Source organism: Leucoraja erinacea, chromosome 15, assembly GCF_028641065.1.
Source record: "Leucoraja erinacea ecotype New England chromosome 15, Leri_hhj_1, whole genome shotgun sequence".
Classification (NCBI taxonomy): Eukaryota; Metazoa; Chordata; class Chondrichthyes; order Rajiformes; family Rajidae; genus Leucoraja; species Leucoraja erinaceus.
Genome location: NC_073391.1, coordinates 9,964,407 through 9,980,261, shown reverse-complemented (window position 1 = coordinate 9,980,261; position 15,855 = coordinate 9,964,407). Strand labels below are relative to the sequence as shown.

General features: G+C 42.3%; 1 protein-coding gene across 3 annotated transcripts in view; it reads right to left on the bottom strand.

Annotated features, from left to right (window-relative positions):
• The window catches only part of bnip3 (BCL2 interacting protein 3), a 31,185-nt gene extending 15,857 nt beyond the window's left edge, over nucleotides 1-15,328 (bottom strand). Inside the window, exon 1 of one of the 3 annotated variants that reach the window (XM_055646667.1) lies at nucleotides 15,110-15,328. In XM_055646667.1, the coding sequence (XP_055502642.1) occupies nucleotides 15,110-15,149 (40 nt within the window). In that variant the 5' untranslated portion in view covers nucleotides 15,150-15,328. The remainder of the gene's footprint in view (nucleotides 1-15,109) is intronic. The other 2 variants (XM_055646663.1, XM_055646664.1) reach the window with 2 other exon arrangements.
• Nucleotides 15,329-15,855: the final 527 nt, after the last annotated feature.

The following is a 15,855-nucleotide window of genomic DNA, read 5'->3' as shown; positions in this document are numbered from 1 at the left end:
CACAGGATTACTTTATATCTGAAGTCAAGCAAGACAAAGCACAACATGACCAGAGTACTTTTGCGACAGTTTTCTGATCATCAGTGTGTGGAGCTTGGAGTTCCTATTTATGGCAGTTTGTGCTTTTCTGAAGCTAGGAAAAAGTCAAGGACTGCAAATGAATGTATCCAATTCAATTTCACAAAGCAATGATCACTTAAATGATTTACTCCAGTTAAAATGGATCTAGGATTGTGAATGTTTAAAAACAAAAATCATCCAATTTCCAGATTATTGTATTTATTTTGAAAAATTGAAAGTCTGGAAAAATAAATTACTCACTTTATTAATAGCAGAAAGGAACTGACTGAAGATTTTCATTTACTTTCATTGTTCTTTCCAGTATCTAAAAACACTGATATTTGCATCATGTCACAGTTAATATCGCTTTTATTTAAATTACGGAGCATCCAAACTTCTTCACGGCTAGATCACGTTGACAGCTAATTCCTGACTTTGGCGCATGCACATCAAAATGAAGAACTTTGATGTTAGAGAACAACCCTCTCAGTCTGCCTCAACTCTCAACATTAAGTCCAGAGCCAGAACTCAGTTGTGGTAATCTGTGGAGCCAGATGCATTGAATATCCAGCCACACCTTAGTTTTATGTAATACAGCCACAATTATATGTAGAATGAAAACATTAACCACACATGAGTTGTTAGGCGTTGTTTATTTCATTTTATGTCAATATGCATAATAATGTATATTCTGAGACTAAAGTTGTTTTTGCCTTCCCTCTCTTGCCCATACACCCATTCAGTCTGAACGTGTCTAAATTGTTACTCATGGGTCATATGCTGGTCAAAACCCCAAGGTTGAATGTAGCATAAAGTTATAGCCTGCTTGTATTTTGCTCCTGAGTCATTGTTTTTGTTCCTCAGTACACGAGTATTTATAGTCTGTTTACCACAAGTGACTTAGCAATTGCGTCAGTAGGTATACCCCGTACGACTAGAATCTCTTTGATAAGATTATTAACATTCTTCAGGCAGGAGCACAACTGAAGGAGGCCAGATGGACACCAAAATTTGAAGTTCAGGTGCTACTAACAAATAGGGCAAACTTTAATAAATAATGGGAAAGTACTCCCAGTTGCATCAATGATAAATAACGTTTTTCTGCCTGCTGGTGCCAAAAGAATACTGTGAATTAACTAGCTGAGATTTACAGTTCCTTTGGATACACTTTTATAGTGGAATAATTCTACCTTTATACTGATATAAACATTTTATGGTAGACAAAAATGCTGGAGAAACTCAGCCGTTGAGGCAGCTCCATAGATGCTGCCTCACCCGCTGAGTTTATCCAGTATTTAGATAGATAGATAGCCTTTTATTATCATTCAGAAATCTGAACGAAATTGCAGCAGTCATACATATAATACCATACAATAAAACAACAATAAACACACATTAACATCCACCACAGTGAGTCCACCCAGCATCTCCTCACTGTGATGGAGGCAAAAGTCTTAGGTCGCAGTCTCTTCCCTCCTCTTCTCCCTCTGCGCTGGGATGATGCCCCCCCCCCCCCCGGGCGATGTTAAGAACAGTCCCGCGGCTCAAACACCGCGGCCCGGGGTGGTTGAAGCTGCCGCCCACCAGTTCTGCAGAAGCAGCTGCTGGCCCGCGGCCGAACCCCGGACTCAGGCCACCGCCGCCAGAACACCGTCCCAGCCATCCTCACATGAGTACTGTGCCGTCTTGAGCCTCGGGCTGGGCCGCCCCGACTTGGGCGCCGAACCTCCCCCGGACCGGGCCGCCCCGACTTGGGCGTCGCTTTCTCCCCCCCGGACCGGGCCGCCCCGACTTGGGCGCCGAACCTCCCTCGGGCTGCCGCTCCGACTAGAGCCTCGTTCCACCCTCGGGCTGGTCGCCCTCACGGGAGCGTCCCAGCCTCTTCCAGCCCTGAGCCGGACCACCCTCACGGGAGCGAGCTCAGAGCGAGTCCTGATGGTGCTCTGCCTCCGGAGCCTCGAGGTCGTCAGCTCCGTTAGGCCTCAGCACAGACGGAGGCAGAGAAGGGGAATACGACAAAAAGGTCACATTCCCCCGCAGGGAGAGACTGCAATCCCCGTTTCAACCCCCCCCCCAAAAAAACACAAGCTAAAACCAAAAACTAGACTAGACAAACAAAATAAACAACATAAAAACACAGACAACGGGACCGCCGGTAAGCTGCTGCAGCCAGAGCCGCGCCGCCACTCCTATTTTTGTCTACCTTCGATTTTTCCAGCATCTGCAGTTCTTTCTTAAACATTTTATGAACACTTTATAGATACTTGATGCTCAAATGGATGAAGGATGGTTATATTTATGTTGTTTGTTAGAGGCCTGTTGATCAGAACTCAAGGATTACCATTCAAATAAAAGATGCACTATTGATGCACATATTGTGTATTTGTGTGAAATTGAGTCCAATAAATTTACAAATATTCCTGGATTTCAATTATATAAAACATTGAAAAGGTGTCATTACTATATATTGCGGCACCAAAATACAAAGTCCAGAATTAAATTTATCAATCCTAAATAGAAAACTTAAGCTGAATGGAACTCAACTTCATATTATTTTGAACATACTGTTCCTTTAGATCATGCAAGTACCCTGTTAATGACTAAGATAGTTTGCTTAGTCACATTCTCACTTCTGAACCAAAGTTTGAGGGTTTGTACCTTTGATTTATTCATCTATTTTTAGCTGTAACGAACAGCTTCCTGCTCTATCGGCCAGTGAGTACACCATACTGCACTGCCTCCATAATGTTTGGGACAAAGACCCATCATTTATTTATTTGCCATGTACTCCACAATTTGAGATTTGTAATAGAAAAAAAAATCACACGCGGTTAAAGTGCACATTGTCAGATTAAAGTCCACGTTTATACATTTTGGTTTCACCCTGTAGAAATTATAGCAGTGTTTATACATAGTCCCCCCCATTTCAGGGCACCATAATGTTTGGTGGCTTCACAGGCGTTTGTAATTGCTCAGGAATGTGTAATTACCTCCTTAATGCGGGTACAAGAGAGTTCTCAGCACCTAGTATTTCCTCCGTCTTTCCATCACCTTTGTAAACGTTTATTGCTGTTTATCAATATGAGGACCAAAGTTATGCCAATGAAAGTCAAAGCTATTATGAGACTGAGAAACAAGAATAAAACTGTTAGAGCCATCAGCCAAACCTTAGGCTTACCAAAATCAACCTCATCCATAGTGGTGGGAGTGTTATGACCTGGGCATGTATGGCTGCTGAAGGTACTGGCTCACTTATCCTCATTGATAATATAACTGCTGATGGTAGTAACATAATAAATTCTGAAGGGTACAGACACATCCTATCGACTCAAGTTCAAAGAAATGCCTCAAAACTCATTGGCCGGCGGTTCATTCTACAGCAAGACAACGATCCCAAACATACTCAAGCAACAAAGTAGATTTTTGAAAACTAAAAAATTATTGAGTGGCCAAGTCAATCACCCGATCTGAACCCAATTGAGCATGCCTTTTATATGCTGAAGAAAAAACTGAAGGGGATTAGCCCCCAAAACAATCATAAGCTAAAGATAGCCTCAATACAGGCCTGGCAGAGCGTTACCAGAGAAGACATCCAACAACTGGTGATATCCATGAATCGCAGACTTCAAGCAGTCACTGCATGCAAAGGATGGGCAACTAAATGCTAAACATGACTACTTTCATTTAGATGATATTGCTGTGTCCCAAACATTATAGTGCCCTGAAATGGGGAGACTTTGTATAAACACTGCTGAAACCAAAATGTATTTTCTACATGGTGATACCAAAATGTATTAAAATGGCCTTTATTAAAATCTTACTTTAAGCACATGTGATTTTTTCTATTACAAATCTCAAATTGTGGAGTACAGAGGTAAATAAATAAATGATGGGTCTTTCTCACAAACATTATGAGATGTCCCACATAGGAGATTAGTGGGCAAAATTAGGGCACATGGTATTTGGGGGTAGAGTGCTGACATGGATAGAGAAGTGGTTGGCAGACAGGAAAGAAAGAGTAGGGATTAACGGGTCCCTTTCAGAATGACAGGCAGTGACTAGTTGGGTACTGCAAGGCTCGTTGCTGGGACCGCAGCTATTTACAATATACATCAATGATTTGGATGAAGGGATTAAAAGTAACATTAGCAAATTTGCAGATGACACAAAGCTGGGTGACAGTGTGAACTGTGAGGAGGATGCTATGAGAGTGCAGGGTGACTTGGACAGGTTGGGGGTAGTGGGCAGATGCATGGCAGATGAAGTTTAATGCGAATAAATGTGAGGTTATCCACTTTGGTAGCAAAAACAGGAAGGCAGATTACTATCTAAATGGCGTCAAGTTGGGAAAAGGGGAAGTACAACGGGATCTGGGGGGTCCTTGTACATCAGTCTATGAAAGTAAGCATGCAGGCACAGCAAGCAGTGAAGAAAGCGAATGGCATGTTGGCCTTTATAACAAGAGGAATTGAACATAGGAGCAAAGTCCTTCTGCAGTTGTACAGAGCCCTAATGAGACCACACCTGGAGTATTGTGTGCAGTTTTGGTCCCCTAATTTGAGGAAGGACATTCTTGCTATTGAGGGAGTGCAGCGTAGGTTTACAAGGTTAATTCCCGGGATGGCGGGACTGTCATATGCTGAGAGAATGGAGCAGCTGGGCTTGTACACTCTGGAGTTTAGAAGGATGAGAGGGCATCTCATTGAAACATACAAGATTGTTAAGGGCCTGGAAACGCTAGAGGCAGGAAACATGTTCCCGATGTTGGGGGAGTCCAGAACCATAGTTTAAGAATAAGGGGTAAGCCATTTAGAACGGAGACGAGGAATCACTTTTTCTCACAGAGTGGTGAGTCTGTGGAATTCTCTGCCTCAGAGGGTGGTGGAGGTGGGTTCTCTGGATGCTCTCAAGAGAAAGCTAGATAGGGCTCTTAAAGATAGCGGAGTCAGGGGATATGGGGAGAAGGCAGGAACGGGGTACTGATTGGGGATGATCAGCCATGATCACATTGAATGGCAGTGCTGGCTCGAAGGGCCAAATGGCCTACTCCTGCACCTATTATCTATTTTCTATTGTCTATTATGGAGGGCACTGTAGATTGTCCATAATGCATTTGCCCTGCCTTTATGATTTACAGTACTGTAATTGAGTTAATACATTTTCCAGAAAAGAAGGTATAGCAAGCGGACGGTATAGAAGCCTGAAAACTAAGGTCCAGGTTAAGGAACAGCTTCATCTCAACAACCATCAGCCTATTGAACACCATCAACTAAACTGTGAACTACGAACAGCTTTGATTGCACTGACGAGTTGGGGTTTTGTTTTTCTTCTGCACTATATTGATGAGCTTTTTAAAAATTCGACTTTTTACTGTTTATTATGGTGTCTACTGAGCACTATGTTTACCTATCTGCGGTGCTGCTGCAAGTAAGAATCCCATTGTTCTGTTTCAAATGACGGGACCCATCTTGATTCTCGTCTTGAATCTTAAATTGTCCATTTTGGTAAGTTAATTAACGGTTGTTCCATTAATCAAGATAATTCAAACCAGTTAATTTTTTTGCAGAAATAAGGAAATCATTATGAGATCCCACATGATGATCACGATATTAAAGATGCTGGCCCCAACATTAAATTTCTTAAGTTGAAAGTCAATAACATGCTAATTGTTCAATTAGAGCAGCATAAAAAGCACATCTGGGTTTATTTCATAGTCCATGTGTTTTTACATTCTTTGTGAAACATGTCAATGGTAGGGAAGCAAGTACATAATAATTAAAGAGATGGTAGCTGAAAAAATTGGTCTCGAGGAACATGCTCATAACTGCACGTATACTTTCTTACCTATTATTTGGGAGTTTATTTAGAGGTTTTGGCAACAGGTTATTTTTTGTACAATCAAAGAATTTCCGACAAGGTAATTTAACATAATATACAAGTTTGCACAAAGGTGTTTTCAATGCATGCTTGAACTTGTTTGAATAAAATTCAAAGTAATCTTGGTAGCTATAACCTCCACCCACTTACGCACCAATATCTCTGTAAATATTGTGAGACAACTTTGAAGGCTTGTTCAAATTGACAGTGGCTGTACAACTCCCATTTTACCTCCAGCTTATGAAATATAGCCTGTGTCCAGCTTAGTTTGGATAGAACTGCGACGTGATGTGAGCTCTTCACTGATGCTTCTTACCCCACCCTCTGCTCTACCTCAGATGTGAAGGCCAAATTCTGATTCTTCATGGTCTAAACCGCCCAGTCAGCAACTCTGAACACCGCCCAGTCAGGAACTCCACCCAGTCTTCAGTCTTTTACAGATAGTGGGACCTCTGGAGGGCTCCCTCCACTAGTCTCCCTGGCATTCTGTGCACTTTAGCAAAGAGGCAAAGAACACATCTAAAAGAGATGCAGTTCATTTGATAAGCATGACAATATTAGAAATATGTGATACTGTATAAGTTGTGGACAGGTAGAAGGGGATAATGTCAGGAAGTTCAGTGTATGGGTACACTTGGAAATTAAGTAAGAGAGGGGTAATGTGATGGAGCAGAATAAGTAAACAGTTGCTGCATGGTGATAAACTTGACCATCCTTACCAAGATTATTGAACCACATTTTTGCATTAAATCTGGAAGTATGATACTATTCTCCATGTTTTCGCTTCCTCAGATGCCTCTAAACACATTTAATTTGCATTATTTACAGTCATTTTATTTCTGGTGCTGGGAAAAGCTAGATAGGGCTCTTAAAGATAGCAGTCAGAACCCCCCACAATTAAAATGTGGATTATGGAGATGTCGCAGACCTTACATTTGGAAAAAATTAGACTTGCCTTAATTGACAAACCAGAATTATTTGCTAGAATATGGTCTCCATTTATAGGTTATTTGAAGGGGTAGATTGGTCCAGAACGGGAGCCTGACTGGAACTTGAATCCAGGCGGACCTATCTACTAAGCTGTATTATTGATAATTTACTCTATTTCTTTTTTTCTTCTTTCCTCTCTTTCTATCTATAAATAAAAATAAACAATTAGAAGCAGTATTAATACGTAATTGATAAATAACCCTGGGACCCAAGATACTAACAATAAGTAATTGTTAAACAAAGTCTGTATTGGTTTTGATTATGCTATGCTTATGCTTCTAATAAAAAAATATTATTAAAAAAAAAAAGATAGCAGTCAGGGAATATGGGGAGAAGGCAGGGTTGGGGTACTGTTTTGGGAAGATCAGCCATGATCACATTAAATGGTGGTGCTGGCTCGAAGGGCCAAATGGCCTACTCCTACACCTATTGTCTATTATCTATTGAAAACACTTTGTTTCTACTCCTCTTTGCACAGGCAAAGCATTTAAGGAAAATGTAACTTCCTCTCCCAATCTGGTTATTCTTCGCCTCATGCCAAATATCTTTCAAGACAGGAGTTGAGATAAGAGTTCACATCAACTCAACTGTTGCTAAACGGAAACCTAAACGTGACATGCTGAGGAGTTGGCCAAGTAAAAAAGGCAACAGCACATATGTTGCACGCCTGGGTTTTCCACATTCTTGTAAATGCATCTAGGCCCACCAAAAGTTTAGAAGCCAGGCCAATACTCCACACGGTCCACTGTTCCAACCATCAGCTAAATTATTTAAATTTAAAGTCCATTTAAAACAAATCAATTTGAAAACATTCCTCGTTAATTAGAAATATGAACATTTCCTGCACATAATTTAATTCTACACAGAGTATGTACAATTTTTCAACTCTGTGGATAATTGTGGGAGCTAGGAGGTCAGAAATTGGAAGGAGTAATTGTAGAGAAAGCAGATACACTAAGATTCTGTGCTTGGGACTATGATGTTGTTCCCATTGCGGAAACATCGGTGTGAGAGGAACACGATGTTTCAAGGATTTGATATTTTAAACGTGAGAGAAGATGCGAAGAGAGGTGGAGGAGTTGATCAACTAATCAGGGAGTGTCATGGTGACACTCAGAGAGGACATACTCGAGGGATCATCAGTTGAGGTGAAGAGCCTAGAAATAAGACAAGTGCAAGTACGGTGAGAACGGCCAGGAACATCGGGCCTCTGTAGAGGCAATAGCGGAGGCCACAATAGGCCTGACTTTGGGAGAACTGGGGATGGGGACTGGACATTGTGCCTTCCCCCACAGTGGTAACCATTGTGGGGGGATGATTTTTGTGTGTAAGTGATTATTTTAGTTTGTGTCCAAGATGGCTGTCGGAAGGGAGAGTGTACACTGGCGCGGTTTAGCTACCGCTGCTCTCTCTTCACATTGTGTTTTTGATTTTTTTGTCTTTGGATCGAATTCTGTCTTTAATTTGTGTATTGGTGATGTCTTTATTATTTATTTTACTCCAATTATATGTTTTTTACTCTTGTTAAATTCTGTAAGGTGTCCTTGAGACTTTCGAAAGGCGCCCATTAATAAACTGTATTATTATTATTACTCTAATCTAATGGGATTGTACTATAGGCCCTCAAATAGACAGCAGGAGATAGAGGAACAGATATGTAGAAAGATTACTGAAAGATGTAAAAGCACCAGGGTTGTTTTAATTGCTGATATGAATTGGTCTTGGCATCATGTTTGGCACAAACATTGTGGAGCGTAGAGCTGTACTGTTCTATGTTCTATTGGCTATTCCCACAATTGAATTCATGGAAATGCAGACTTCATCATTCCCCCTTGTTTTGTCAGCACATTCAGTTTCCCAGGTCAAACCCATGTGAGTCACGTGGAAATCAGAGTTTGGTACTTATTTACTGAACACCTCCCAACGCTGAAAAAACCAGCTGATACCCTGTTAATGTTATGGATATTTATAAACAAAGTATGAAAATAAAACGTGATGTAACATGTGTTCCTCTTCAGAATGCTTAACATGTTCACTGTGATTACACAATGCATCTGACAATTAATCCATGGCCAGATTACACAGCTCCAGCTCCGTCTGAACTAAACAAACATGTTTTCCTCTGATCAGAAATAATTATTTATTTGACCGATGCCATTTTTTTACATCACAATTATATTCAGCTTGCATTACAACAGCACTAGCTTACTGATAACAGTTTAATATTTGTTTGAAAAGTAAGTGAGGTTTAATATCCACTGTCAGAACATGAAAAACATCTTATGCTGTCGGGGAAGATGGATAATATGTTTAAGAACCATTAATGTTGAATATGTAGTTGTTAGGTTTTCCTTGTGGGTGCAATCAGCAACATGGATTGAAAATCCACAGGAAGTTAAGCTGTCAGTATAGATTACTTTTGGTTAAAATACTTTGCATAAACACATTCATAAAATCTTTCACCTCTGAAGCAGTCAGAGTAACAAAAAAAATAATTTCCTTTCCTTTGCAAAACATTTACTAATAAGGTACAGTTTTATCAATACAGGTGCACAACCTTTTATCCAAAATTCCGGAAACTGAAAAGCTCCGAAAATCGGACATTTTCGGTCCTGGAAAAAATGGAGGGTACATTGCCCGGGAGAGTAGGAATCCCTAGACCTAGTACAGTGAACTGAAGGTCGCCCGGAGAAGTTCCGTTGTCACCTCTCCGGGTGACCCTCGGTGGACGCTCACTGAACTAGGTCTAGGGATTCACAAAAATGCTGGAGAAACTCCGCGGGTGCAGCAGCATCTATGGAGCGAAGGAAATAGGTAACGCTTCGGGCCGAAACCCTTCCTCAGACTGCCCTATCAGTCCCCCCTATCAGTCTGAGGAAGGGTTTCGGCAAAGGGAGGGGAGAGAAGGGAAAAGAGAGAGGAAGGATCTGCCCACAATATTTAATATGTAAAAGAATATGTGATTCTGTTCCATTCGGTTTGTAGTTTGTTTGTTTTTTGCACAAAGTCCGCAAACATTGCCACATTTCATTTCACTGCACATCTCGTATGTGTATGTGACGAATAAACTTGACTTGACTTGTCATGTCCAATTCCCTGAAGAAGCCATACCATGACCAGAATGGTGGAAAAACAAAGCAGCTCATGCAGCAAGTTATGGAAAGTGAATCAGCTGATGACCTTCCATTAGCACCAGGAAAAACAAGCTCTCAATCAAATTTAAGTTTTGGAAGACCAATAAGGACCAAACTCTCAATTGATGATGGGACTGCCTGAGGGAGGATGGCGAAGGACTGTTAATTCCAGTTGGTCTGCTTTTAGCAGACGTACAGGGGAGATGAAATAGAAACAATGTCAGCCTGCTAATACTGAACCCACAATTTCCACCCTCAAGGAGGCTAAAAGCAGTAGATGCTTGGGAACACTAAGACTTGCATGTTTCCCTTCATACAATCTTGACTTGGAAATATATATTGCCGATACTTCATTGTTGCTGGGTCTAAATCCTGGAACTCCCTCTGTAAAAGCACCACTCACAGTCTCTTCACTGGATGAACTGCAGCAGGTCAAGATAACGGCCTACTACCTCCTTCCCAAGGGCAATTAGGGATGGATCATAAATGCTGGACTTACCTTGATCACAAAATGAATGAAAACCAAAGAAATTATCTCCCAAATGACACAATCTGCATCACCTATCTGCATCTTGGTTTCTGCCCCAAACAGACATTCCTTTTTCTCTCTCCATTGCTAGCACTTCTCTATAACTTAAAACATGTTTTTTTTCCTAACTTTTCCCATACTTGATGAAAGGTCAAAGATCTTGTTTCTATTTCCCCACATGCTGCTTAACCCATGCACTTTCAGCATTAACTCTTGAAAACAATCCTCCATTTTGCTTACAAAATTAAATAACCATCTTCCTGACAAAAATAACATGCAACTATTTTACGAACCCTTCGAATAGCAGGAGCAAACGATACAGTGATCTGTGTATGAAGGAACTGCAGATGCCGGTTTAAATCAAAGATAACACACAAAATGCTGGAGTAACTCTACGGAACAGGCAGCATCTCTGGAGAGAAGGAATGGGTGACGTTTCGGGTCGAAACCCTTCTTAAGACTGATCTGCTCTATTGAATTTAATATTGTGCTGAGAAATGACTGGACTGACATCAAAATTTTATGTATAGCAATTTGCATAGGTATGCTTTGAGCCAATAGGCTACAAGCACGTTTGCATAAACCTCTGCCAAAATAGTCGTGTTGGCACGAGGTGGGTGAACTTTTCTGATCATATTCCAGCATTTGGTGACTGCAAAGGAAAATGGACACTGCACAGCCGAATCTAGCCCCATAACAAACCACAGTTGTAATTTCTCCCACTCCCCAAAATAAAACCTATAACACAACGATGTTGTGATTTTGATTCCAGGTGGACTAATTCAGTGCAATAGCCAGAGCTATTTCAGATTCAAACTATCACATTTCAGCAAGTTATTAAGAATTATGTCTTTGATATGAATGTAACTACTGTAATTACTATCTTAAAATATATATAAAAGTAACTCCAGTTAAAAAAAGTCACATGAATTTTCTTTTGAACTACAAAATTAAAGACATCTGTTCCTTTTTAGACCTTTTAAAAAGGTTCTACAAATACAATTTAATCATTAACTTGAATGTACACTGGCCACTCATCTAAAATTAAACAGCTGTCATACATTTTCCCTAACTGCACTCATTCATGTAGCCCATGATATTTGCTCCAGATTAAAGATTACATTTTATCCAATATATGCGACTAGACATGTTGATGTGGGTTGCATAACATGTATTCTCTCTAATCAGTATTCAGATCTGATTGCACTCCTGTAGAAACTGTGATTATATTAAACCCCCAAAATATGATATTTGAAAGGGCTATTTACATTCAATATGCAGACTTAATAGGCCTCTTTAAATATTCTGGAAGTCACTTCCTGTTGCTATACACATCATTAAAAAACTCTAAGCTACAAAGATACCCCTGAAAATCAAGTTGCTGCCATTAATGGAATAGGGTGCATGGTGGTTAGTAATCCGGGCATCTAGACCAAGATTAAAGGAAACAAGTTTGAGTACGATCATGTCGGCAGGAAAAAACCCTCAAAACTCGGGATAAGTTTTGGGCGGCACGGTGGCACAGCGGTAGGGTTGCTGCCTTACAGCGCTTGCTGTATGGGTGCTGTCTGTACGGAGTTTGTATGGTCTCCCCATGACCTGCGTGGGTCCCCCCCCCACCCCCTGAGATCTTCGGTTTCCTCCCACACTCCAAAGACATAAAGGTATATAGGTTAATTGGCTTGGCAAATGTAAAAAGAAATTGCCCCTAGTGAGTGTAGGATAGTGTTAATGTGCAGGGATCGCTGGTCCTACACTATCCTACACACCCGGTGGTCCGTGCTGTATCTGTAAACTAAACTTAAAAGCTGGTAAACAGTAATGGTAACAGCCGGATAATCAAAACACATCTGGTTCACTTGTGCCTTTCTAGAGACGAAATCTGCTATACTTAACTGGTCAGCCCAATAGAGATCAAATTGCCCTCAAATGACCCAACTGGTTCATGGAACATTTAGGGATGAATAATAAATTCTTGCTTTGCCAGAGATTACCACATTCAAAGAAAAATATAAATAAAAATGAACAATGTTCCAAACTAACAAGCTGACAGGAGGCTAAATCAACAACTTTGACTCAAAAGAAAATCAGTATGGATTTTCCAATGTAGAGAAAATGGAATATATATTTGGAATATGTGGACATACTCCTCTCAATTTCTTTGTCACGAATAGTTGGGGATTTTGCAAGTGCTTTTTTCCCCCCAATTAAGATGCAGGAGCTTACTTACTTTATGCAATATCCTAACCTGGACCCCATGTAGCTGATTTATTTCCCTTTTATAACCATTATATAACATAAACTGTAAAGTACAAAGTCCCTTTTCCTTGTCAGTGTTACCCCAGGCACAGGTCTTTCTCTGACCAAGATTCTGTGATACATTGCTGTGCTCAATGAAAATCTCTAAACTAAACTAAAAATGCTGGAAATACTCAGCAGGTTAGACAGCAGCTGTGGAGAAAGAAACATTTAACATTTCAGATCAACAACTGTCAATTACATGATTTCAGCCTCAATAGATATTGCCCCAGATTGTGAGTATTTTAACATGTTGTTTCTATCCGAGTCAAGAACAACGGGTTTGAAGTATAATAAAAAATTGAGTTGACAACTCATGGTTGAAGTGACACATAATGGACATCATTCTTTTCACCATTTGCAAACATCCTAGTGCATAAAGGAACTATTTAATTTATTGGGTGAGCCAACAGGATTACCCATTGTCTTGCCCAGTAAATTAAACAGTTTATACACTAGAATGCAGAACTGGACACAGCAAGAGTGAGAATCTTGCTGAAGCCAATACCAATTTTAATGATACTGCCGAATTCTCATACATGACTCCATCCCTGCAGTCAGAGAAGAACATTTATCCAAGCTATAACCAATAACATTCATCAACAAACATAAATTACAGTATTGAGTTTTTGCATTTGGTAATATTTTGATATAGGAGTCACATCAATTCTAGAGTGTTTAAAAAGCAAGTCTTCAGCTCAAAAGCTAATTATAAAAGTAAGAACAAAACTGAGCTTCCGGCACTCAGCTTCACAACCAGAACTCCAACTACCATGATTCATATGCAAGTACTGATGTACACCTTCTGGCTTCACCCCTCATCATCTCCTTCACCCTCTTATTATTATCACCCACTGCACCTCACCCCCAGATTTATCCTCCACATCACGTCTGCACCCACCTGGCCATTATCTACTTTTCGGGATGTGGTGCTTGAAGAGGAGGAGGGAATAATCCTTTGCAAGTACTTTGGGTTGGTGAGCCTCCACATTAAGTAAAATGTGCAAATATCACATTTCTGTTTTGACTTCTGTTTACATAAAGCAGCTGCACTGTAAGATCAGAAACATTGGGTTTAATAAATCAATAGACATGTGAATCAATAAAAGGGAACGACAAAATGTAAATTGTTAGCACCCGTGCCCACGTCCAGTCATTCGGCTCACATCCCACTTAACCATGAACATCAACACAATTGAAATACTTAATTTAGTCTATTTACTCAGGTAGATGCAAACAACCATTTTAAAACACCAATGCCCCTTACGATTCTGGTCAATATTTACCCTACAGTTAACATCACATGATCATTTGTAGTACTACTCCTACATTATATTAGTGACTGCATGCTAAAAGTACTTCATCTACCGTAAATCAATATTGAGGCAAGTAAAAGTTGTGAGACCTGTTATATAAATTCAATCTTTGCATTTCACTTTTCCAATATGGTAGTCAAAAAAATCCAGGATTCAAAAGCGTCCACCGATCAAATGAGATAGTCAGCCCATGCAAGGAAATCAATGAATCCAAAGGATAGACCCAAAAAAGCTGGAGTAACTCAGCGGGAGAGGCAGCATCTCTGGAGAGAAGGAATGGGTGAAGTTTCGGGGTCGGGACCAGTATCTGCAGTTCCTTCCTAGACAATTAATCCAGAGTAACTAGGATTAGACACAATGTGTAGGAAGGAATTGCAGATGCTGGTTTAAACCGAAGATAGACACAAAAAGCTGGAGTAACTCAACGGGACAGGCAGCATCTCTGGAGAAAATTGATGTTTCGGGTCGAGACCCTTCCCAGTCTAAAGACCCGAAACATCGCCTTTTCCTTCTTTCCAGAGATGCTGTCTGACCCGCTGAGATATTCCAGATGTTTGTGTCTATTTTAGGACGAGACACAACCGGATAATTTGTAAGTGTGGGAAGAGATGAAGGAGAATTGCTGCGGTGCTTCGTGGCACACCTCCTCCACCTTCCCTGGATCTCTCACATCCCCCGCGCAGATCGCTTGTTTATCCCCTGGATTTGTCCACCCCTCACTGATCTCAACCCTCTGCCTGCATTCGCACCTCCTCGGCGGCATCCGCCTCACTCGTCCGCTGTTATCACCTCCACACCAGCCGTGGATTTACCTCAGTGTCCAGTCCCTTCCTCCCCCCAGCTTTGCAATCAGCGCTGCGTGGCCAGCTCCAGCCCGGGGGCCGGGGGCCGGGGGCCGGACCTACCCTGCAGGCCCTCGTCCTGGTTGCTCAGCCGATCGCTCATGATGCCGCTGCTGCTGCTGCTGAGCTTGACCCCGACAGGGTCCGGTCTGGCCCTGCCTCTGCTTCTGCGGGTCTTGGCCTGGCCCTGAGTGAGTGAGTGAGCCGGACACAACCTCTACCCAGCTATCAAATTAACCAGTAAACGGACGAGACCACGAACACCGACGCTCCCGCCCGACTCAACGGATCCCGTGCGTGGCGGGGCCGCCGACCCTGGCTGACGGGGGCGGGCCTCAGGGCGGAGATACACAGGGGGCGGGGCTACATCATGGGCGGGACCACACCACGGAGCGGAGCCACACCACGGGGCGGAGCTACACCACGGGGCGGAGCCACACCACGGAGCGGAGCCACACCACGGGGCGGAGCCACACCACGGAGCGGAGCCACACCACGGAGCGGAGCCACACCACGGAGGCGGAGCCACACCACGGAGCGGAGCCACACCACGGAGCGGAGCCACACCACGGGGCGGAGCCACACCACGGGGCGGAGCCACACCACGGGGCGGAGCCACACCACGGAGCGGAGCCACACCACGGGGCGGAGCCACACCACAGGGCGGAGCCACACCACGGGGCGGAGCCACACCACGGGGCGGAGCCACACCACGGGGCGGAGCCACACCACGGGGCGGAGCCACACCACGGAGCGGAGCCACACCACGGGGCGGAGCCACACCACGGAGCGGAGCCACACCACGGGGC